At 30.1% G+C, this 26,162-nt stretch overlaps 3 protein-coding genes across 5 annotated transcripts; 1 reads left to right on the top strand and 2 right to left on the bottom strand.

The window, feature by feature from the left end:
• Positions 1-982: 982 nt before the first annotated feature.
• Positions 983-7,488, bottom strand: LOC117221152 (phospholipase DDHD1). Of its 3 annotated transcripts, none has more exons than XM_033471868.2 (11): positions 6,646-7,488; positions 5,873-6,187; positions 5,568-5,732; positions 5,336-5,464; positions 5,118-5,259; positions 4,928-5,034; positions 4,690-4,860; positions 4,547-4,620; positions 4,188-4,473; positions 3,981-4,112; positions 983-3,867 (listed from the first exon to the last, which is right to left on the bottom strand). In XM_033471868.2, the coding sequence occupies exons 1-11, from the start codon at positions 6,710-6,712 to the stop codon at positions 3,722-3,724; spliced, it is 1,734 nt and encodes a 577-aa protein (XP_033327759.2). In that variant the 5' UTR covers positions 6,713-7,488; the 3' UTR covers positions 983-3,721. The 3 variants fall into 3 exon arrangements, with proteins under 3 accessions (XP_033327759.2, XP_033327760.1, XP_033327758.2); XM_033471869.2 differs by having other exon boundaries at positions 4,547-4,860; positions 6,646-6,690; positions 6,748-7,486; XM_033471867.2 differs by having other exon boundaries at positions 4,547-4,860; positions 6,646-7,486.
• Positions 7,489-7,908: 420 nt separating this feature from the next.
• LOC117221153 (uncharacterized) lies at positions 7,909-20,448 on the top strand. The gene is made up of 4 exons (XM_033471870.2): positions 7,909-9,173; positions 9,747-10,066; positions 10,217-10,605; positions 10,678-20,448. Exons 2-4 carry the CDS (start codon positions 9,758-9,760, stop codon positions 11,411-11,413), a joined length of 1,434 nt encoding a protein of 477 aa, XP_033327761.1. The 5' UTR covers positions 7,909-9,173; positions 9,747-9,757; the 3' UTR covers positions 11,414-20,448.
• LOC117221207 (uncharacterized) lies at positions 20,436-25,144 on the bottom strand. Its single transcript, XM_033471959.2, has 3 exons — positions 23,690-25,144; positions 22,400-22,743; positions 20,436-21,934 (listed from the first exon to the last, which is right to left on the bottom strand). The coding sequence occupies exons 1-3, from the start codon at positions 24,532-24,534 to the stop codon at positions 21,372-21,374; spliced, it is 1,752 nt and encodes a 583-aa protein (XP_033327850.2). The 5' UTR covers positions 24,535-25,144; the 3' UTR covers positions 20,436-21,371.
• Positions 25,145-26,162: the final 1,018 nt, after the last annotated feature.

The following is a 26,162-nucleotide window of genomic DNA, read 5'->3' as shown; positions in this document are numbered from 1 at the left end:
CGTGTCTTTTCAGAATAATTATGTTTCATAACAAAATACTAAATAAAATTATTACTAAAAATAAAAAGAAAAAACTGCACTGTTCATATATCTCAGAACTTTGTTATGAAATATTTCTATAAATAGTGCACATTCATGTGAAAGTATATTGGATGGTGTATCATTTTATTTTTAATCTGTTTTATCACAAAAACTTCGTTTAAAATCAATAATATGACTGCTGCATCTTTTCTCTGCAGGTGTAAAAACACACGTTGAGTTCATTAAATCTATCACCGCACTCCTTCCACTCGATACCACACATTATTACAGATACAATAGAACTTAAACGTTACCTGAATAACGCACAAGTATTGTAACAGTTGTAATTCAATGTTTATTTGTCTTAACAGAAGCAGTTAAAAGACTTAACGAAACAAACTTCAACATTAATTTGTTTTACATAATACTATTTTATAATATGCAAAATATAAGCAAGTTTTACTTTTCTAAAAAGAAAAAAAGAAAATATGGTTACGGGTAAGACTCCCATACTGTGCGTTCTTCATGATTCAAACCCTGAGAGCTTGGACTACTTATCTTGGATAAATCATCTTTTAACATTTACCAATATATTAACATTCTTCCGATAAGGAAATTATTTGGATTACTTCCTAAAAGGTTCGTTAGTGCATCGATTTAATGGATCTAATGAATACTGGTATTATAGTATAATCGATTTTTCTTAATTTTTAGAAAGTTTTGCATTTACATACATTGCGAACATAATCCAAACAATGTTTCTAGTTTTGTTCTACACATTATTATGCAGTATATAGTTTCTTCCCTTAATTGGATGTTAATTTAGCCCGAATTTGATTCATGAAATATTATTTCAATATTCATTAAATCACATTAGCTCTCTTAATGGGTATAGTGATTTTTATAAAAATGACTGGGATCATGATAAACTTCAAATAAAAAATTTGAAAGAATGCATTAATCTAATTGTAGATGAATAATCCATTTTGCTATTTTATTCTTACCTACACTATAAAGTAACAAAAACATAGAAAATCAAATTTTTACTACAAAATGAAATAGATATACAATGTTGGAGTCACTTATGGCATCGGTATGGTAGTTCAGGGTTAAATATTACAAAAATTTAAACAAAATTATTTCGTTGATCGCTAAGAGAGCATTCATCATGAATTCATATAAAATATTACGATAAGAATGAATGCAGTGATTCGTAAGATCATTCGTTTCATGACATTCTGTATTCCTCGTAGAAAGAATGTTGATATACGAATAACTATTTCAACCAACAGTTAAGAAGAGAAAAATAAGTAATATACTAGCAAGTGAGAATCTTTATTTTTATAATATTTTTTAAAAAATATTTAATGAAACATTTTGAATATACCACTGAAGTTTTTATAATTATAACCAGTTGATACGCATTTTTAATTGAGATGATCTTTATTTTGCTTTATGAGATTTTAAAAAGTAGTGGAGGCTTTACTTTTGTCTTAAGAACTTCATCTGTGGTTAAAAATTGTTATATTTATTTCTAAACTGACTTAGCTCTCTATATTATTATCAGTAAGTTAGTTTTTGTTTTATTTAGATCACGATCGTGTGAACACTAATTTGTGGTGTTTGACTTTGTTTCAAAATCGAGAAGAAACCATACATGCAAACATTTCGATATTATTCCACAATTTGTGCACAAATGCTTGAATTATACGGAGTAATGAACATTTTTGTGTATCGCAGATAATAATAATGAATTCGCAAGTAGGCAGATCGGAATGCGTTGAAATAACATTCAAATTCGAAAAATAACTATCTCGGATCAAATATCTCTTCCTTTTCGAAGAGTGATTTTAAGACATTTATATATATGTGTCGTACGTACTGTAAATAAATTTTTACACTGTATGAGTATTATTTTAAATTATAACATTAAATTCTTAATTGTAAAAAAAGAAACAGTAGTAAGAAAAATAAAACATTGAATTTTCAATAGCATTATTGTCTAAAATTTAATCTGTGATGTTGGAACTTCCAATTCTACCGTCTTCGTTTAGAAATTCAAATCTGTTCTTCGGTTAAATCTTGCAACCTTTTCTCGAATTGAAACGTTTTATCATCTCGAGGCAAATGTGTAGGTATACATAATTCTAATTTATATTACATAATACGTATAAACATGAATAATTTGGCAATACCCTCCGCACATTTAGTATAAATGCTCGACTCGGTTTTCAAACAAATTCTGTAAGATGCTTTTTTACAGCAGTTAATATTTTCAATTGGTTCATAAACATTGCGTTTTACATTTCGCATTATTAACTGTATTTTCAAAAAAGCGCTGTGGTCCTAATCTTAAATTTTCATTCTTAATCCAAGACCAAGGGGAAAGAAACTACTCCTTAACTGAAAAACGTATGCTATACTCTCATACCTTATAATTATATCTCATACCTTATAATTATGTATTATGGGAGTCGATACTATTTATAAATATATCTAATTTTTTTTAGAATTCGGCAAATGTTATTGTATATGTAACAAAACATTCAGTATCATCCTCAAATATTACATTTTTTTTATAAGGTTTACAAATAAAATATTTTGCTACTATTCTATACTGTTAAACATACAATAATAGCGATGCAATAAATTTGTGTTACAATGTGAATTTTTATACTACTAATTAAGTCGTCATCACTAGAATATTTTTGTAGCATTTGTTATAGATCAATTGTAACGAAAAGGTAATATTATTCTTACAGTTTTATATATAACAAAGACAAGGAGTAACAACTCTTCAATGATGTAAAACGTATTGTACAAAACAGTTCTTATGCTATAAATACATAACATTCTAGTTATATTAATTGTTTTGTTATACATTTGAATAAACGTTTTACATGAAACATATACAGGGTGTCTGTTTCGCCTGATAATCCAGAATATCTCAAAAACTACGAAAGATAGCGAGAGGATATTGTTACAAAAGTTGTTTAACTTTATACGGCTGATTACGTGGTTTTAATAGTTTTTGCGTGGGTATAGTTAATTTTTTTTTAATGGAACAGTAATGAGACTGTGCTATCTGCTCTCAGAATAATAACAAATAATATGATCTTGAATTTGTATCGGGAAACGTTTACAGATTATAAATAAAAAAAAAACCTACTATTCCATTAAAAAAAAATGAACTTGACCTGAAAATCTCGACGATAATTACACGCACTTAATTAGCTATCAAAACCATGTGATCTGCCCTATCGAATCAAACAACTTATGTAAGAACATTTTTTCACTAATCTTTTCCGAGATAGTGAAAATTTTAATTTCCGAGATAGTCAGGATTTCCAGATAAAACCGGCACTCTGTATACCACCACATTTAACAGAAATATAAAGTGCTGAATTATGTAATAAAATAAGTAACATTTTTTAGTGTAATAAATGTGAACTTTTTATCAAATATACGTAAAAAACATATTCGGTTTCGTCGCAAAATTGGACTATATTAAATTTTTAATTATATGAGCAATATAATCTGATTAATTTAGATTAAATTTATAATATTATTGTATCGATTTTTCATTATCACAGATTGTTTTAGTAGGCCTACCGTCAAGAATTAAACCCTGAGGCCTACAATGGACTAGTAAATTTTAATAAAATCTATTTGAATTCCATACTAAATGTGCAGATAAACATCACGATTCTAATGTTGGGAAGAGTCTCGTTAGCACAAAATAAGCTACATCATAGTTACTCCAATATGTTGTATGTGCTGCGACTGTGTACAGATAATTTCGTCCCAAACTTGCTCGAAGTACATAATCTAACCGTTGTGCTAATTCTATTAACCATAAAAAAATGTTTTTCATTAGTTCGTTATATAAGCAATGATATTATTTTAAAAATTTTTAGTTCTAAAGACTATTAATAATATAATAGTAACTATATACATACCTTGACCTGGTTGAATTGGAATAGATGCATCTTCTTTAGCATTCCAGCCTGCTCGTACTAAACCCCAAAGACTCCAACCTTTGTCCGAAGTACGATTAGACATATCTGGGCTCTCATCTCTTTCATCCGTTTCTGTAACAACATATTTTTACATTGTTTACATACATCTTCAAAATTTATTATCGTTTTAAAGAATGTCTGATATACCTGTGGGGGAGAAAGCTTGATCAGCACCACTTATTGACGGAGGCGACTGTTCCATCTGTTGACCTTCAACGCCTCCGTAAGATGGGATAAGAACTGGTTCAATTTTGCTATAGCCTCTCTCTAAGAGTGGTTCCATTCTGTAAGCTACAGGATCAGACCAATGAAATATATTGTAAAATCTTTTACATAAATCTTGAGGCATCACATCAGTTCTATTGGATGGAGAACGAGTCCGTAATGCAAGGAACACAGATAAGGGTGAACCCAAACAAAATAAATTTTCAATCTGCAATTATGAAAATAATTAGAATTTATAGTATTTAGAGATATGTTAAATATGCAAAAGTAATTATATTTACTGGAAATTGTAATCGTTGCAGTAATACTTCTTGTGTTTCTGGGGACGGGGGCCTTGTATCTGGACCCATCCAGCCTGTGACAATATCATAAACAATTACACATCCTAAGGAATGTGCTAAGATTGAAACTTTGCCTTTCCAACCTGGATGTCGACTAGCGAACATAAAATATAGTCTGTTCAATTCTTTCTGTAAACCCGCTCTTACTTCTCCGCCATAAAGAGGACTAGTATAATAAAGTATATCCATTGCTGATGAATTTAACAAATGCCGTATGCTTAGTACGCTATAAGGTGTAATAGCTTCTACAATATCTAAAAAAATATTTACAAAATGCAAGATTAATATTGTCTACCTGGTAAATGTAGCGAATAATTTTACCTCCATCAAGCTTCAAAGAGGATCGCCATTCAACAGGAAAAAATTCAACTCTATAATTGGAGCTGGGGAAATATTTTTGTTTTAACCAGTCCACGCAGTCTCTGAATCTGTATAAATATTATATTGAATATATAAAAATCTGCATATAATTATAAATTAAAATTAATTATAAATTAAATTGTGTACATACGATGTTGTATTACGAATAATTTTTCCTGTGTCCCTTTTTTGACCAATTCCATGAACTACGAACACTATGTGATCAATATCGTGAGGTTTATCCTCCATTACTGCAGCAACTTTGTAACCTCTGCGTAATTGATAGCCCGTTGCTAAAAGATTCAATACAAATAATACGTAATCTTATTTCGTTTCATTCTTACCAAGAATATAAATTAAAGTACATACTTTTTGCAAATCCCAGTTTCGACGTGACACTACGCATTAATTTACTATGTCTATATTCGCTATGTAATACAACATCATCTATACTATGCCAATCAACATGAAATTCGGGAAAATGTTCTGTGTGTAATACTGAAATTAACATATTTTATTAAAAAGTATTTGATAGAAAACTGAAATAATATAATTCACTTTGAATAAACAGTAATGCATAAAATTTTTTAAAAATCTATACTTTTATAAGGATGAGGTATATCAGATGCTGAAGTAGATTGACTTGAAAGTTGTTTTTGAAAAAGATTTAGATGAACTTCTTCTATAATTTTAGATTGTCCCGATTCTAAAGGTATCCAGGTACCATCGTAATACCAAGTACCTCTCATAATTTCCCATTCTTCCCCTTTTGAAAATAAAAATTAGTGATTATATATAATAATTACAAAATAGTAAACAAGCAAACTGTTTAATGAACATTTTTATGTATTAGAGTTTTTATAAAACAAAATACATAAAGTACGAATAATAAATACACAACCATACCTGGACAATATATAGAAACACATTTCATTTTGTCAATTTCCACATCGTACATGCCTCCTTTAACTACGATCTTTTCTATGTGAGGTAAATTATTCAACGCATCGTTATTCTTATTAAGTAAATCCTGATAATTTTGCCAAGCATTTTCAATTCTTAAACTGTCGTATCCGCAAAATTCTACCCATCTTTTGTCTACGCCGTCTCTATAAAACCAGCGTATTTGCATCGGTGTCAATGGTTCTGCGTATGTTAAAATGTTCGCCGTGCCTTCCCTTTCAACCATGGAATTTTGTTCTACGGTAACTTCTGCAGCTTCTTAAAACATTAAAAATTAACATTTCCATTATAGACAATATTGTAACAAGTAATACAGTCATTAAACATTACGTAACACTACATTTTTATTATGCGTTAACATTTAATCTTCAAAATAGAAAAATTCATTATAATTTTAAGGAGTCTCTGAGTTATAAATGTCACTTTAAAATTCGCGCGCATTTAATTAAATATTACAGCACACAAATTGTGCACTATAAACTCATACAATATAATATTATTGAATTTTTACACGTTTAATTTTTATTTATATATTGCCCGAGATATCCGCACACGCACGATATATGCATTACGAACGTTTTAAACATATGGTTTGCTTCGTATTTGAAAATGTAAATTGGAAGAATCGATTATCTCAAACAAGTCTGAGCTTGCACATAAATAATGCTTAGACTAATTGCTGAAAAAAAAATTTTAAATTACATTCACAATCTTACCTTCGAACTGCTGTAGTTCTAAAGGCGTTTCGCTGAAAGGATCAACTTCGTTTCGGCTATTAGACATCCTGTCAACGTGTAATTGTCAATAAATATAAATACCTTTCAGCCTGGCGTGATCACCGAAAAGGAAAACACGTTACAAGCCAGAAAAATGATAGGCAATTCGTGACAAGTGTTCGGAAATCGTAGCTGTTATCAAAATAAGCGTCAACCACTAACACACATGTTTGTCACTAATGCAAATTATTATTATCATGTAGTATCCATTAGTCAGTTTAAAATATCACTTTAGGTTCGTATGTAGCAACAATGTAGGCAACCGTCGTTTCTGTGGTTAAAGTAATAGAAAATCAGCGAACAATTCGATGTATATAACGACGGGAACTATTAATGAACGGAATTGTTCTCCGCAGTAGTTGCAACGTTATCTAAAATCTGATATAGAATTCCTCCTTCGCGACGTATCGTTCAATTCGAACTATGTATACATACATATCTTGTACAACTGTACTCGCTATTTTCCTGTGCAGCAAGCTGCTGCATTCATCAATAAGCAGCTGATATTCAAACGCAATGCGTAAAATAGTATGTACACGGATATGAACAGTTTTACGTGTATAGGTTTATAGATATTATGTGCTTGCACACTATTGCGTATACATACATATGTGTACGAACGTGTGTACATATTGCAATATATGGATATGCCTGAGGGTATATGCATATATCGGCAGGTAATTGAACATAATTCCAAGCGTACATAAAATGAATCATGTGAGATCAGTTTGTAGAGTTCTCTGAATATAACATATATATATATATATATATTAACGTAGTACGATTGTTTTTTTATGCTGCAGAAAAATTCTACAAAATTTATGTCAATAAATTTATTTTTTTATAAATGTATAGAAGGAATCAAAATAGAATAACGCAAAATTAGGAGTACGTTATTCAACATATACATCTTATATATACATTTGTTTAGTCAAACTCAAACGTGGATGTTCTTGTGAACCCTCTAAATAATCTACATATGTATATAACAGAATCTATGTATGGGCTCAGTATTAGTAAATATAAAGTATAAATGAATTTTCTCGTTTTAAATTATATTTATAATAGCAGAATTTTCTTTCTGATAACATATCGAATCTTTTTATCGTGAAACTGAATTCTAGAAGCAGAAACTATAATTTCTGTTTCGCAAAATTATCTTCAATGTTAAAAGAATTCAAAACTATGTATAAACATTAAATTATAAATTTTACAGGTGCGAAACTCCGTAACGACGCGATAAGCAGAGCAACAATGTTACCGACATATTATGGGTTCACGTTCCTCAAGATTTCGTCCTTATACGAGAATATTATTCGCTGGAGCGCGCCGTGGTTATGACGAGATTATGCGGATATTTAGTAACATAAGCATTAGAAGGTAAACCAAAAATTGAGCCATGGAATCCAAGCATTTTTATGCCACTGGACGAGTTTTCTGGATGAAATCAATGACCATGTCTTTGAATTTTTGCCCTTTCGAATGACTCATTTTATGTACCACGGAGACTTCTAACTTTCTAAGTGTGTATATATTATATATATATACATATGCATCTGAATCATGGATCTGGATTTCGAGTGTGCGACATCGTGTATAAATAACAAACAATAACGAAAATTTATTCTATATTAATAACAATATTCAACACGTGGAAAACTGAACGAAGTACTCGAATCGAGGTTATGAGACGCACTGTTTATCATTCGGGAGCGAGGCAACGAATAAACAGCGTCGGAAAACATGGCGTCTCGGGTCGAAACGTCGGAAGTACTACATGCATTACATAGCGACTGAGCCGAGGCGCTCACGCAAAATGAACGAAGCAGAGTTTTGACGTACAATGGCGGACACCCCCTCCCCCATTCCTGAGCAGACATCGCCTCTCTCACTGACACGAGGACTTTATATTCCGTCCTAAGTCCGTGGCTGTACATACGACTGTTTTACCCACTTAGTTACACATATATGTATACATACATTAGTATATGTATACATATGTATTTACAATGTACGTATGTATGTATACAAAAGCGAGCACAGAGCATTCTTACAGCATATACAAATGTCGACATCAGCGTTTCTCGCGAGCCAATTCAGAAGCTTACTGTGACTAATATTTTGTCAAAATTGCCTAATTACATAATGGTTACGACAGAAGTCTTTGTAAGGAATTTCTGTAGCCGAATCTTTGACATCAAGTGAATTCGTTAGGTTGAAAATCTTTGAACAAAATTGAGATAAATGCATACGGTACGTTTGAAATCGCAGTGTACACCACAGAACATTATAGCGCAGATGGGAATGTCGTCTTTCATAGTGTTTCTCGCAAGATAAAAGTGAGAAGTGGGATGGATAACTACATGCTTTGTTCGATGGTGTATGTAATGTATGGTGTGTTGTTTGTAAAAGGATAGATAATTTTGTTTAAAAAAACAAGGTTGAATGTTTTGGATATGTCGCATTTGGTATGTACACAAGTATTGATAAAGTAGTTTTTCTCTCTCTCTTTGTTGCAGTTTGTTTTAATTTGATTATATTTACCGCAACTACCATGAAGTTTTCCTTAATGAATTTTTCTGAATCAGTTGTTTTCAATGTTTATGTAAATTTAAACGAATTAATGACAGGCACGATTATCGTTACATATGAAAACAAATTTACTTAATACTAAAACTGCCGGACAGGTTAAAATGACATGTTTCTGATTATTTCTTCTAGAGTTGCTGGAATTATAAAAATGTTTTTATGAGAAATTTTTTTGAAAACTTTTTTGTTCAAGCATCGTATTATATATGAAGTCGTATGTTATTCGAGTAAATTCAATTGTGTCATTTTTACGAGACAAAAACGTTAGTCGCATTTAGGGCTTGGTAGTTAGAGCGCTTAAATTCTTTTATACATAATTCATATATTTGTAAAAATAATTATAATGATAGCATACATTAACATTAATAAATTATGTATGAATTTAGTGAACAATATTAATGTAGTAATAAATATGTTACCAACGAGACTGAGTACTTGGTTTGTTATTTTAGAGTAAAAAAGAATGGGTTGTGTCAATAGTCGGACAGATATTAATGATTTACATCCAAATGTATTTCAAGTGATGAACGTAGACGATTTAGGTAATTTAATTACCCCTGGACGCTTAGAAGTTACTGAAACTGATATAGTGCTTTATCAACGCGGTAAACAGCCCATAAAATGGCCTTTGCGTTGTTTACGCCGGTATGGTTATGATGCCGAAATATTTAGTTTTGAATCTGGTAGAAGATGTCCCTCAGGGCCAGGCATTTATGCCTTTAAATGTCATAGAGCTGCTCATTTATTTAATTTAGTACAAACGAATATTCAGGTTTGTTATTTTGAACATATATATTCTTGGTATAGTTAAGTACTTCATTGAAATATAATTATTAAAGTATATTCATTTTTGTAAATAGTTATCTTCTAAATGATAGTATAGAAAAATAAATTAGATATGTAAATTGAAATTCCTGTTCAGGTTTGTAATAACAGTGGGGATGATACAATGTCCAGAGAACTACCAATTGCTTCTCATTCTGGTCCAACAGTAACAAGAATGACAATACCAGTTGAGCCTAATTATTTGGATCCAATACAAACTAGAAGTAGTAATTGTATGGTTCAGAGACTCGGCCACAATCATCAAAATGGAATTGGAAGATTAGGTAGTGTGGGAAGTAGCACTGGTCTTATATCGCCACAAGGAACCATAGGTTCACCTTCTCCACCTCCTGTGCTGCCACCGCCTCCACCACCTTTCCCTCAACCAAATCCGTCCTCGCTATATGTCAATGAAGAAGTATTGTCACCTTTATCATTAGAAATGGAACATAATAATAACAAAAGTCCTAGAAGAGCAATACAGAGGTAAAGAAAATTTTTGTTTGCATTATTGCTAATATTGTGTATCGATTTAATAAATTTTTATTACTTTTATAGATCCTGTACAATGAGTAATTCGGTATCTGATAATGTCTCGGTATCACTGGAATTTACGTCTACCCATAAAAATTTAAAAGTCACCACTCAATCTAAATCATCGCTTCCAACAACTGCAGCTTACATGAATGTAGATATTAGTAATGATATTAGTTCACTTTCTCCGACTCATAGTGTGCCTGAAACAATACAACTTAAAGAAGACAAAAATGAAAATAATGAACCTGGACACGCTTATATGAATATTAGTCCAGGCGACGAATGTACAGAATTATTTGTTACTAGAGTACGACCATCGCCTTTGCCATCTATTCAACCTGACATGGAAGAAACAACAAGACACTGTTATGCTAACTTGGAAGCAAATGAAATTGAAAGTTTAAGAAAAAGATTTTCTAGTGTATCTGTAGCAGAGAAGTCTCCTTTGACTCCATCGACACCTACAGGTGGTCCAATTAGAGAAGTAAATTATGCTGTATTAGATCTGGACACGAAGGATGTGCCAATCAATTCATCATTGGAAGGTCCTTCAAATTTATCTGCATCTCCTCCAGAGTCACCGAATAAGTTACAAAAAGGGTATGCTACAATAGACTTTAATAAGACAGTTGCTCTTTCGCATTCTGTCAACCCAAACCTTGTAAATGATAGTGAAGGTTCAAGGAAAACGCGTCACAATTCCACGATTAGTGACTTAACAGCACCCTGTAGACGTAGCTCATCTGTAAGTGAATGATCGATTTTTTTACTTTATAATTGTGCCTACAGAATGAATATTTATAGCATTTTATAGAATGACAATGTGCTTTACAGTTTCTTTAAAATCAAACTAATGCCAAACCAAAGACATCAAGTTAGTTTGCAAACCGTTTATATGATATTAATCATGCTAAAATGTGTTCTGTACGAAGCAGTGTACCTTGATTCAAAAATTTTGTTTCTCAACATATTTAATAAGAATTATTCTACAATTTATTATTCAGATTAGTAGTTAGCTTTTAAGTTTTGTAAGATATACAAATGTATATGAATGCATCACAGTATTTTTAAAGAGTAAGTTTTTTTCAAAGTGTTGAGATGTGATACAGAGGTAATTAAAATAAAAAATCTTTTTTATGGAAAGTTGAAAAATGAGATGCCTCGATTCTATTTTTAGAGAGGAAGCATATATAATATCCTTCAACTCTAATATCAAATATTCTAATATTGTAAAATCATAATATACCTTTTGCAGGAAAACCTTTTTGAGCCACTAATTATTTCTTGAAATTAGTCTTCAGATAAAATTTACTTATAACGTTTATATTATATCTTCTGTTACACAGCGGTTTTGTTATAATTATAGTGCTAGCCAATCATGACAATGTGATTACATTATGTAAAATTTGTGTAGAAGTATTACAGTGCATTTGCTACAGTCTATATTCCAATATCGAGTCTACTAATCATTCCTACAATGGTGTATTAGGAAAAACATTTCACGCTGCAATGAATGTGAAATTTATTTTTCATACGAGAGATATAATAATTATTAAGTAAATAATGTGACCTCCAAGAGGTTACAAACTGTTTAGATGACATACCATTGTTTTCTTACTCATACAATTATACACTATTTCATTTAAAGATGATATAGTTACATTTTCCATTCTTAAGACTTTGGTAGTAAAATCTGTTTATACTGTCTCTGTAAGAAAAGCGTACAACCATAATTGGCAGATTAGGAAGAGTTAGGTCACATGTACATATATCATACTATTTACTACTTTTAAGATCGCTATGGGTTTCTAACGCACATATCTTATTTGTGACATGTTAATTACAATTTTAAGATGAATTTTCTTCTATGCTGCCTTCATATAAAAGTTTAGAGTTTCAAATGCCTATTGTTCTTAGAATGCTATCCTAGATTTGATAATCTCGAGAAATGTATGTTTATTGACATTAACCAGCTTCTTCTAATTCTTAAAGTGATCAATTCTGTTTGTAATATTGTTTATCTTGGTGCCCTCTAGTTCTAGATTGTCAAATATTAATTGTCACTCTTTTCCTTTCTAAATCTATTTAAAAATATGAAGCAATTATTTTGTATAGTGTCGAATAACAGTATATAATACACGACTAGTAATTGCAAAATACAAATATTGTATCGGACATAATATTACATAAAACACTGATAACTGCATATAAACAGATCATAAACTTTTCTCATATTAACCTCTCTATCCATATGAAGTTGGAAAAACATGTGATTTTACTTGCTCAAAGAAAATTACTGTGTGATAGACAATACATGGTATTAAGATACTAATGATGAACAAAGGATTGCACAGAAACTACCGATTAGGCCACTTTAATTATTTAACTTAATCAAAAGTGAAATTATGCCTCTGTCAGAAATATGCAAACTTCAACAGCTTCTTGTAATTTCGATCGATCCAAAGAAAGTTTTATCTCATAAATTTTATTGTATGTAAATCTTAAACTTCCAGATGTTCAAATAAACACTGAAACTTGCTTCCAAATCATAAAACTAATATCGAACATTTATATTATTATATTTCATATTTTCTGCTATGATTTTGCCTTAATTTGAGTTATTTACTTTAAATTTCAGCCACTTTTGACTCTTTATATCTTTTATGTTCCTCAATTAAGTCAATCTTTCTTATACAAAGTTTTATATTGTTATATGGTTTTTTACTTTAGTACTAAAAGAACGGTTGAACTTAAATCTGGTCGCATTTAAAATTTTAATTCAGTAATTATTTTTGTTATCAAATTAGGTGTTTGAGATTAAAAACAGGAATGTATGATAATTATCAAAACTTTCTGGGAGATCAAGATCGACAAATTTCTTTTATGCCTATTTATTTATATATATTTCTATATAAAGAACTGCTTTTGATTTTAAAATGAAGCATAGTGACAATGTTTTATATACTACTATCAAAGAATCCTTTCTTTGACCAATACATTTTTTAACATGTACGTTTATATCTCAATACAGAGCGTATAGCAAAATTTTGTTTCTGGCATAGCTATTTTTATTGCAATTTTCTTGAAACATAGTTAAAAAACAGTAAATGTGTATACTTCATCTTGACATTATTTCTGCTATTTGTCTATACATAGTTGCTAATATACAAAGGGAAATCAATGTTCAATGTTAAAATTAACCACATATCATGACTTTTCTTACAAATATTGCGTTTATGTAGTTATACTTTGCCTTATTTTATATAAATTTGTAAGCTTGGAAGCTAAAATGTCCTAATTTTTTCTGTATTAGGGGAATCGACAAGGCTCAAATGATTTCAGTAAAACTACAAAAATATGTATAGTGTATCCTGGACCGGTCGCCCCATCTCCAATGCAATGTAATGATGTTATGGAAAATCGAGAAAACTGTCTTCCATTAATTTGATGATCGATCATTTTCAAACTTTTCATTTTATAGTCTATAATCTAAATCTATAATAACAAAAAACAATGTTCCATTCGAAAAATTAAGGCATCTACTTGGAATGGATCATTTCAAGTCGGTGCCAGAAATTAGAAATATTAGTATTCTGTAGAACACATCTCATATAGTTAGCATATTTTTTATTTCTCAGATTTCCCATAATAACACTATTCTTGTCCAGTTTAATAGGGGCAGACAGGTGTTTCGGAACATTCTGTACATCTAGACTATGAATTTCATTTATTTATAACTTATTCCAATCTGCGAAACCTGAGGGAAGCTTAGTGAAATTTTCATATTACTTCATATTCTTCGTTATTACAAATTGATATATAAAGAGGTGAATTTGTATAAAAAAAATTGCATTACATACATAACATTATATATGAAACAAGAACTGCTTTTAAAGTAGTTATCTAGAAACTGACTACAATTATAATATTATACATTAATTTTGTGTGATATTGATAATAGGTACAAGACATAACATAGAATATACAATTGTGTAACTTTGTTGCTCTTTATGAAAATTTTATAGTGTACAATTCTAAAGAAATATCATGTACTACAATGAATTAAATACAATTTATAATTATTTACAAAATAAGAAAGTATATTCGATATATGTGTACATGTTGCATAACTTGAATATTTACACGAGATAGCTAGAACATTCTTTTCATGGCACAAAATTATCAAATCTTTTTGCCTTGTTATGTAAGACACTTATATTGACTTTATTCGACACACATGTAATATACACAATATAAGTATGAAACACTTACTCCAAACTATCTTGCACAAATTTTAAAGCAATTAATATTACTTTATCAACAAATATTGCTGTTTGTGCATAAAACAATATTGCAATGCTAATTTAATTTGTATCAAATCTTATTAATTTTAGGCAACTTTTTCTTCCAATGGCAACTAATGTGCTAATAAACATCTAAATCTGCGTATAAAATATAAAAATATAAAAATTTTTACTTACAGTTGATATTTTTTTTTTTAAAAGTATCATTTATTAAATATGTGTATGCAATACGATTGAAACTTAGTAACTGAATAATCAAGATATTTTCAAAGTCAGAGTTTCAGTACCTTTTTTTTTTAATTTGTGTACTGCGCTCACACTGCAGCATTTAATTGATGTAGTTTTTGGTTTGCAACAATCATTGTTATAATAGTAGTATTTATATATAGTAGTATTATAATACTAATAGTATAATACTAATAGTGCTATTATAATAGTAGTATTACATCATATATTTGTGTATCTTTATATATTCTTCACTTTACTTTTTGTTTTTAGTGAAATATAACTCTCGCTCCAGTCCTGCACCTCTTGTAACTCTTTCAAAAACTTTTCAATATTTTTTTCAACTTTGTACAGCTTTCTGCAATTTATTACCACATGCTTCAGTGATTATTTTTTTATTTGTATATGTATTTGCATTTTGTCATACTTTTTCTCTATTCTTTTTGTTCGTCTTAGACTATATATGTTTTAGCAACTTATCATCTATTGATCTTTTTTGGTATCTCAGCTTATATTTTTAGTTTCTCAAGTTATTGTTAATCGCAATTACTTTTGTACTTGTGTATCTCTGGCAGCACCTCCTACTAAATTATATTATATCTTTTCTCTCTTGTTCGACTCCTTTCGATAGATGATAGATTTTAGTCTAAACTAGTCTACTCTCTATGAACAGTGTATTAATGAGTATGGAAGTCGCACTATTTTTTTATATATCTCTGTAGAACTTTTACTTTCCTATTTTCTAGATCTGACAACCCTTTTATGTACTCGTTCCTTACACATTCTTATTAGTTTAGTATTATTCTCCTTTTTATTTTTATTCTTATTATTATTATCATCATTATTATTATTATTGTTATTATTCTGCTTATTATTTACTATTTTCATTATTACTATTACTGCTGCTACTACTACTACTACTACTATTATTATACTGCTGTTTATTGATTAAATTTGAATACTAAACTAGTAAACAAATTTTATGATGTTAATATATAATAAAATATCCATTGCTATATACGCAACTAGTTTAACTATTAATCTTGCATTGTACCATATTTACTGCACAATTTTGTTAGCCTTTTTCTACCAAATCATTAATTAATATCTAGAAGAGGCCGATCAAAATAGAGTAGCAAATATGGTATATCGTCAAGTTCGCAGTACTAATTTTTTTAATATTAAACATTATTGAAAGTATGATTATTGTCATTTATTTGTTATGTGGTTACAATCATAGTTTACAAAGAGAAAAACGATTTTAGTGCTCTTAGATGATAATGTTAAAAAAAATTGATGAGTTATCGATGGTTTATGCTATCTTATTTCTAGAAAAAAATATTGCATGCATGAGTACAAGTAGAAGTACATACTGTTGTAATTTGATGCTAGAAAAGTTACAGACAGAAATTGTACGTTTAGTTACATGTTGTCTTAACATATTAGCATATTCACTACCATGATTTGATTTGTACACAGAATTTTAAATATTTCACTGTTATGTATATATTATATAGATGTAATACACAAATAGATACACTATGTTTTATAATAATTTAACGTCAGAATCTGTAATGAAACCTTATTACAGCTGTTTATTGTCATCAAAAGCTTTACATACTTGGAGTATAAATAATGGAATCTTTCTTGACCGGCAACATCATTTGTTGAATCTAATTTTAAGATTAATTTTGTCTTTCTTTCAAATATTCTGCACTGGGTCCAAGACACGTTAACAAACTATTACCTGTTTATTCTAAAAACCTCTGTGCATACTTAACATGTATTGCTGCATTGTTAATGTAGCATAATGTGAATGTTTTTAATGAAAAAGAATATCATTGTCAAAATTGGAAGAAACTGATGGTAATCAGTTAAGCAGTCTTTTTACATAATTGTTTTGTTTTCAGTGCTTCGTTACACTAAAAATTAAACATCAAGCATTACATTACATTACATTCTCTTGATTGGGTATTTGTGCGAACAATTTCTTATTATGCATATAGCATCCTAAAATATTTCATGTTTCATCTTAGTTCACAGATTTATCTCGTTGTTTAACATCACAAATTCCTTGTGGTCATTGACATGCCACAATTGACGCTTACAGACTTTACAAACACCAAATACCTTTAATAGTCGATCGAAGCTGACTCTATTTAAGTTTGTTATGATGTTTATTCTTTGCCAATGTATCCAGATTATTCATTGACATATCCACATTAGTAATCTCTTCCCAATCGAACCAGATGCTTAATATTACAAATATTTTATATTAGAGATAAATGGTAGTGAATAAGTTAATATAAAATATTCAAATATAGCCTGCTTTATTAGATTATAATTTTTATATAAAAATATTTGGCCTTATAGATCCTATATCATTGTTTAATATGAAATTTTAATCCAGAGCGTACTTGCAACTATTTTGCAAGTTTATTTATATTTAGGATTTTGTATTGAAATTCTAATGATAAGTGCAAATTATCAGGCCTACACGAAAAAGTGAATGTTTTCATAGTATACATATATATTGTTTCACATACACGTCAGAAGCAATTTTATCTAATAGTTACATGTTGTATGCATTCGATATAAATTTTGAGCAGCCATATCTATAAAACCAAAGAGTTTATTTTTGTTTACTCCATTTAAAATTTCATTAATGTATTGTTCTTACATATAGAGGGAATATAAATATTGTTCCTACAAGGGTACGAAAAGATCATTGCAAACAATGATCGAAATGATGAAATACTAAATATTAATTTCGGTCCTCCTAGAACTATGCACAGTAAGAGTCGATCACAAAGTCGTATTTCATTACACAGTTCTCTCTTAAATGTCTGTTATTTTTCTTACGTTATGTTCTCATCATTTTTATAATTATAGCATCAAGAAAACGACATTGAACGAATTATCATTATTAGCGTGATAATTTTGTTCTTAGTGTACAGCGATTTTTAACTTCCGATCTTTAAATTAAATCGAAGAAATTTTAGAATTGTACATTAACCGCTATTTCGTTTTGTACAATTTGTCCAATGACATTTTCCATTACTGAAATGAAATGAAGATTATATAACATGAAAGTCACCTGTAAATCATGAATGTAAAATTGATCTTACAGCATAAGAAAAATTTGAAGAAACGAATAGTAGAAGATAAAAAATTAATATAGCCTAGATAATTAGTTTACAAATATCTGTGTCACTGGAAGTTTTACATCTCAAAAATGTTTTGTAAAAAGAAATATGTACGTAAGTTATATAAAATGGGGATAATTGAAATCTAATCATGTACGAGGTATATGTATACACTGTACCCTATTGACAGTATTAAGAAAGTAATGCTGATATAAATATATTCAATGGGAATGTTATGTACATTAAAATTTTTTCTTTATCATACTTATATATTACATTATATTATGGTAATTTTGAAATTTCAAAGTCATACGTTCAAATCATTGCCTAATTCATTTTGGTAATAAACAATTTTCGTACTTTAAACAATGACGGTATAATATTCGTAAAAAATATAATTTACCATCACGTTTGGTTTTCATTTAATAATTAAGATTTTCTATCATTTGCATTAGAATTTCTAATATTTTTTCCAAATGGGTACATATTCTGAATTGTTGAAACAGAAAAGGATATTGTTATCAAGAATGTATGAATAAAATGTTTTTTTCTGTGCAATAAATGCAAAATGTACTAATTTCGAGAGTAAAACAGAGTGCCAAGAATGCCAAGGTATCGGTTCAATTCAAAACAATTTCCAAAGTATTATAAATTCTAACACGAAATACTAAAGGAGTTTTATATCTATAAGAATGATTAAGATACATTACTTTACTCTTTATGTATGTATGAAAAAACAAATATATACCACAAAAATTATACATCGAACTGAATGCAAAAGTAATGCATATTGCAAGTATGTTTAATTATGTATTATATAGATACTAGTTTTATATTATTACAAAGATATAAAATCATAAACGTATAAAATGCATTACAAGAAAACCTATTTGTAGTATGTTAATTTTCAAAGAAATTTCAATGTCGCAAAGAATTGTAAAATTATAACCTTACATTAATTTTTTTTAATTTAAAGTTTATTTCAATAGATATAGAATACAATAAAAGTGTTACGTATACTGTTTTGTAATTTATGTATTATTAACGTATGAGTATAGACGATAAGAAACAAACATCCTTTTAATTTCATGAAGATAAATTTATTATAAAATTCAAACAATTACTCTTTTATAGAAAGATCACGTTTTATTATAATCGAGGTAACTTAATTTTTAATAGAGACAGAATGTTGCATTTAAGGAGTTAAATAACAAATATTGAAAGAAAAGAAAGAAGCAATTTTTATATAGTAATTTATAACAAACACAGAACGTGTCAATAGGGAAAAACGTTATATAAATTTTTATTTATAAATAAGTGTTATGCGCATTGACGGATTAGGTGCAACAAGATGTAATTTTAAACGTGGCGGCTGTGAAGTGTTTAATTCTTCGACTGTCATTTTGTAATTGTATTGCAAATTTAAAAAAATACAACATACATAGATGTAAACAATAAATTTTAAGAAGCATTCGGTGAATTTATTTATCGTGCAAAGCAATATAAAATAAATAATCATGACATAAATGTAACAACATAGAAGTGTGTACATTTTTCTCGAAGTTATTAAATATTGTTTTTCGTAAGTTAGAGTAAACCTATATATATGTATTTTAAAAAGTATTTTATGTTCATATACATATGAATATTGAAAATTGTGTCATTAAATTATCGACTATTTGCTGCAACCTAAACGAATGAAAATAAGAGAAAATATACATAGTCCTTTCATGAGACTAAATAAATGTAGCATTTTCACTCATATGTTCTATTATCGTATTTTCAAATTCATTCGTTATTATAGAATGAAAGGATGATGGTCGAAGAAGTATCAAGATTTAGTAAGCATTATAATTATATTGCACAATATATATGAAAGATTTTGTATCTGTTTTGTACATTGAGGATAAATACTTGAAGTTCTTATGCAATCGACATTTACGTATATCACAATCATTACCTTACTTATATTTGAATAAAAATGATCTACGAATTATTTTATACATATTGATTATACATATATATATATGATTAACGATACATTATTACTATATTATTTTTCCTTATGATAATTTATACTTGTATACAAGAATATAGAAAACTATTATTTAAATCAATTATTGTATATATTTATTGTGTTTCTCTTACAAAAATGGTATTATAAAAAAAGTGAATTAAACATAATGTGTACAAGCACATACAATAACATAATACTTAAATCAATAATGTTCATTTGTTCAAAATGTATAATGTTAGTTTACACAGTCTTTAAAAGTGCAGTTTAACCACAGCCAGAAAAATGTAGAAGCATTTATAAAGTTCTAATAACGATCTCTGTCGAATTTCAAATCATTGAATACTAGACAGTGTATATTGAGCAACGAACAAATAACAGTATTTGTTAATGCGACAACAATGACCAAATTAAATGACAACATACACGTGTAGTAAAATCTCGCACGAAGAATTGATTTTTTTCATTGGTTTTAAACACTACATGATCATGATGTTGTTTCAACAAGTTTTATCCATTCTAATGATGTATTGCAAAGAAAAAAGATTATTCTATTTTCTTACGTATAACATACTTTTAACATCTAAACTTAACAACGAAGCAAAACATAAAACAAAATTAACAGACTTTGAGCTATTTTTTTTCTTCTAAATTTTCTAAATTGTAGTATCGGAACTACCTAGATTTGCGAAGTTTTTTTTTTTAACGTAATCGAGAATTTCGAGGATTCAGCGTAAAGAATCGTATTAATTAAATACAAAGTCAACAATAATGTTTTAATACGTTAATTGTTATACCAATATTTATGAAATTAGTACAAGTGGAAAGGATGACCTTTACAAATTGAAGTTTCGATTAATTCTAGTTGAACGTGTATTATTTAATATTTTATGTAGAAGTTAATTTTACAGTTTCAAGTAAGAATTAATTTTTATTGAATGTTTTAGCATTATAGAAAAATAAATTCTTGATCAATTTTACTAAAATTAAACGTTTCCCACAACGAAACGGTATTAGAAAAAGTAATCAAGCTGCGAGTTGACGACGTCTACTTAATTCGTGATCTATTAAAACTGAAATATCGGGATGACGATGTAAAGTAGTTGTGCAATAGTGGACCGTTTGACTTGGATCAGCACCAGCTTTTAACAGTAGTTTCACTGCATTAACAAAACCACTTTCTGCGGCTACTTGGAGGGCGGTCAAGCCCTCGCTATTACATTTCTCTATTTGTGCGAGAGGGGACGTAACTAATAAAGAAACTATTTGATGGAATCCCCTCGCTGAAGCTAAATGCAATGGCGTATTGCCACCGGCATCTTGTACACTAGGATCTTCTCCTTGTTCTAATAATTTTGCCACCATATCGGGGTAGTTCTTTCTACAGGCAATGTGTAACGGTGTCTCACCATAACGTGACATAAGACCAGTTAAAGTATGCGGTACTAGTAAAAGCGCTGTGTTCAAAGCACCACACTCTAGACATTCGTGTAAAGGAGTTTCCCCACGGTCATTCTTCAACGATGGATCAGCACCGGCAGCTAATAAAATTCCAATTAATGATTCAATTTCCGTTCTGTGATTATTATCTGTAAGAAGAAAGTTCACTTTAATCAAATAATTCATTAAAAGGGACTGTTTAGGATAAAAAAATCTATACAATGCTTTTTCATTTCTAATGATTGCAGAATTATAAGTATAAACTATAGAAATTCGTTGATTTATATATGAGAGAAGATTAGAAGTAATATTAATCCTTTCATAAACATGTGACCAAAAATTATTACTTATAAATATTAAAAATTCTTTTAATGTAACATGTAATTTAATCTAGTTGTATATATTTTACTTGTTATTATGAAATATAATATTTATCGTTAAATTTTCTTAGATTGCAAAGGTAATGTATATTTAATTTCATGCAATTCATATCAATTTGTGCCTTCAAAAAACAAAAAGTTGCAGATCAGCTGAAGTTTCTTCTATCCAAATTATTTGAATCTTGGATGTGAAAAGTGAAAATGTAGCATTTAAAATTATGGGTATGTCTGTACCAAAGATTGTTGAAGAGGCTAAAATGTGAAGTGCGCTACGGCCTTGATGATCTTTCGCGTTAACAGGGCCAGCACGTGCTAATAAATCGAGAGTTTTCAGTGCCGCTTCGAAATTATGATGAAGGTTTTTTGATCCTTGTGCGTGCGCTAATTGCCGCGTTAATATGTGTAACGCGGTCAATCCGCCGCCGGCTTCTTTAACGCCCGATGGACAACCATATTTCAGCAGTTCTCCGACAAATTGCAATACATTTCCTGGCCCTCCATTTGAGATCACCCTGTGAAGCGCCGTCTCTCCTCGAGGCGAACGAACAGCTGGATCACATCCGTTCGCAAGAAGTAAACTATAAAACCGTAAATTTTCACTTATTTTTTCCGTCGTATTTAAATATTTTTTTTACAGTTAAAATATTCTATAGGAAATTAAAACGTAAGTTTTGAATTGAAACATAAGTGAACTAATAAATAAATCATCTCGTATTACGACTTAACGGAGAAAGCTGCTCCCATTTTTTTTTTAATTTTATTTTACCGTTTCTAATATTTTTATTAATAAATTGACACGTAAATCGTTTTCGATGCGTCAGTATTGTTGTGTGCGTAAATTTGTAAAGCCAAGATCCCGAGATTCTTTCGAGAATAAAGTGGACCTTTTGAACATCTGGTTACAATATGTTTAAGAAAAGTATACCAAAGCGTGGAAGCAAGGATAGTTTCCATATAATATGTTTCATTTTAATGCTAGGTTTATTAAAAAAAATTACGTATATTACAGGCGACGATATTAACATTAAAATATTTTTGGTGACGTTTATAAAATTGCTTACTGAGATTTACGAAACCAAAATTAAAATTCGTTAATCGTTCAATTTATCATGTAAAAATATATTACCTTTCTTTAGGCAGGGATGAACAATTTTATAACGTTGTCGATCATCTTTCATTGAAAACTCCGAAATTAATTAATTAATATTACGAACAATTCGTAGATTCTTATAATTTTAAGGCGCATCTCTTTTAAAATAGATGTCGAATGACTTCTCGAACTTTATTTAATTAATAATTTCACTAATTTTTCAACAGTATGTGTATATTTTATTTTATTAATGCTCGCGATTGTTTAAGGAAATTAGTCTGTTAGACAATAGTCTAACAATATTATATTATATTATATATTATGTTATATATAATATTATATTATATTATATATTATATAGTATAAAACAATATATATCGAATCGTTACATAGTCTATGATAAAAATGAATCCTTATACTTGAAATATTCTTACCCGAGAACAGGCAAACAATGATTGGTAGCGGCCACTAATAAGGGCGGATCACCTGAAACATTCCAATCCGGTTCGTCCAGGTTTTGTATCGAGTCCCTTGCAAGAAGCGCCGCGACGCACTTGGCGTCTCCGGCACGTACAGCCTCGTGAAAATTCAGTTCACTTTCCGGATCGTACGTTTCTTCGGAGATATTTCGAAAGTCCGCTGCTTCGAGCAACCCGTTAGAAATGTCATGATGATTACTTGAAACATTTGCGCCTTTCGTAACAACGGACTTGATGCAATTTTGTAATTCTTGCATTTGAAAAATATTCTTCGTCGGAGAATCGTTTCCACGTGTTTCTGGGATCGTGTTTTCAGCATCACTTTCACTAAGATGCACATCGAGGCCTGATGGTGATACCGTCGTGTCAAAATTCACCGAACTCGCAACGATTGATTCACTGTCTACTGGCACATCGTTATTTTCGATTCCGGCTGACTCTACGATCGCGTCTTCTTTGTCGTCTATAGTTACGGTATTTTCATTTTTCTCCGATATTTCCGTCGCTTCCGTGGCAGCAAGTGTCTTGCATTTCGAAGCGACTTCGTCATTTTGTTTGTCGCGGATCGATCTATTAATCGATGCGGAAGACGACGATTCTTCGGGATTAACGGGGATTTCCTTTTGATCCTGGCCACCTGTTGTGAGCTTCGTCTTTTCCACAGAACAGATTTCGGTGTTCTCCTCGTCCGTTGTTCGCTCTTTAGTTTGGTCGCACAGCGCTTTATTAATCATCGTGCTCATCTTCTTCTCCGCGTGCTGTTCCTGGGTTATAAGATCGTTCGTGTATGCGGCGGTCATCGTAGCAATTGTTGCTCAAGCCTTTTAATTGAGTCTGATTCTTTAATAATTGATTCGACGACGATGTCTCTTTGACAACCTCGCACCGTGAGATCTATCTTTTTTTATTTTAATACACCTGTTCGTTCGGTTTATTCGTTTCACGGTGTCATCGTGATAATTGTTAATCATCTGAACGAGATTTATTAACTTGATACATATCGCAAAGTGTCTCTGTGCGTGAGATTACGAGCGTAGGAACGATCTATAAACGAACTGACGAATCAAGAATGATCAAGAATACGTGACTGAAAACCAAATGAGTCTGCTTTACGAAGCGTCGTTCGTTGGTCGTTGCGGATTTCTATGCTTCCCCCCTCTCCCTTCTTCTTAAGTTCCCCACCCTTGCTGCTTACCCCACTTCTTAAAACCCTCCTGCGGTGAATCCAAGGAATTCATTTGGATTTCATACGAATGTGTGCTGCGCGCGCGCGCGTGTGTGTGCCTACAGTCCAAAAATTTAATACGATGTTTCTCTGTTTAAATAACTGTAATTCAATCAGATATAATTATTTGTGTATGTGAGCTACGCAAGAAAGTTTAAAAACTTGAAATTAAATAGTAAATATCACGTTTGCAAATGCATACTTTTGCGTATTAATTATTGCATTATTTTTATATTATATTATATTATTTTTATATATATTTATATTATATTATATTATTATTGATTATTGCAAATATTTTTATATTAGTATTTTACATTTACGTACTGATAAATATTTTCTCCAAATACATTCTGTAATTATAAACTATTTAAAGTGATTCGGATATAATACATAAGGCATCTGTACATATTATTACCAGGAATTATTTATTTATTTATTTCCATAATTTGAAACCTAAATGAATCTGTACGAAAATTATCAGTAATATATGTTAAAAATATATATATTATAGCTTACCAAAAAGAAAGAAACATACGAATCTGTCTTTGCATTAAAAATTTTTGTTTAACTTCCTACGTATATCGAACATATTTGTCTGCCCACACAATAAATATTGATTATCGATGTCTCTTATTTGCATACGTATGTATACATATATGTACATATATATTGTATTCCAAGTACATAACTTGTGGGGTTCAAACACGGTTCAAACTGAAAGTAACGCGAAACGTTGAGCTTACAGGAACAGCAACATACACATCGCGATACACGTATGTATATGTGCATCGCCACATGTCCCTCCCTTTCATCGGTGATCCTTTAGTACACGCTACCGCTCGCAACTCTTTATCCCACTACGCTACTTAAACATTTCCCCTTATTTCTCTTCTACCAATCAAAAAACGTCGGAGACGGTGACGGCTGACAGTTCTTTTCTTAGGAATGTAAGCATTTCTTGCATACGTAGCATGTGCTTGAGCGCGTGTGCGTATCATGCAGAAATCGTGTTAACCTGGGAAACGTGCAATATCGAAAGCTGTATTAAAATAACTACGAAGCTTTTATGAAAATTCATATTATTTTATTTGCAAATTTGCTTCTGTTTCTTTCGCTGCGTACATTGCGAATAGTGAAAAATCGTGAATGTTACTTATGCTACTTCCATTTCTTATTCAATGAACATTTCTACATACCTCT

The sequence above is a fragment of the Megalopta genalis genome, chromosome 16 (genome assembly GCF_051020955.1).
Source record: "Megalopta genalis isolate 19385.01 chromosome 16, iyMegGena1_principal, whole genome shotgun sequence".
Lineage (NCBI taxonomy): Eukaryota > Metazoa > Arthropoda > Insecta > Hymenoptera > Halictidae > Megalopta > Megalopta genalis.
The sequence above is the reverse complement of the archived record's forward strand: the minus strand, read 5'-3'. Positions and strand labels throughout refer to the sequence as shown.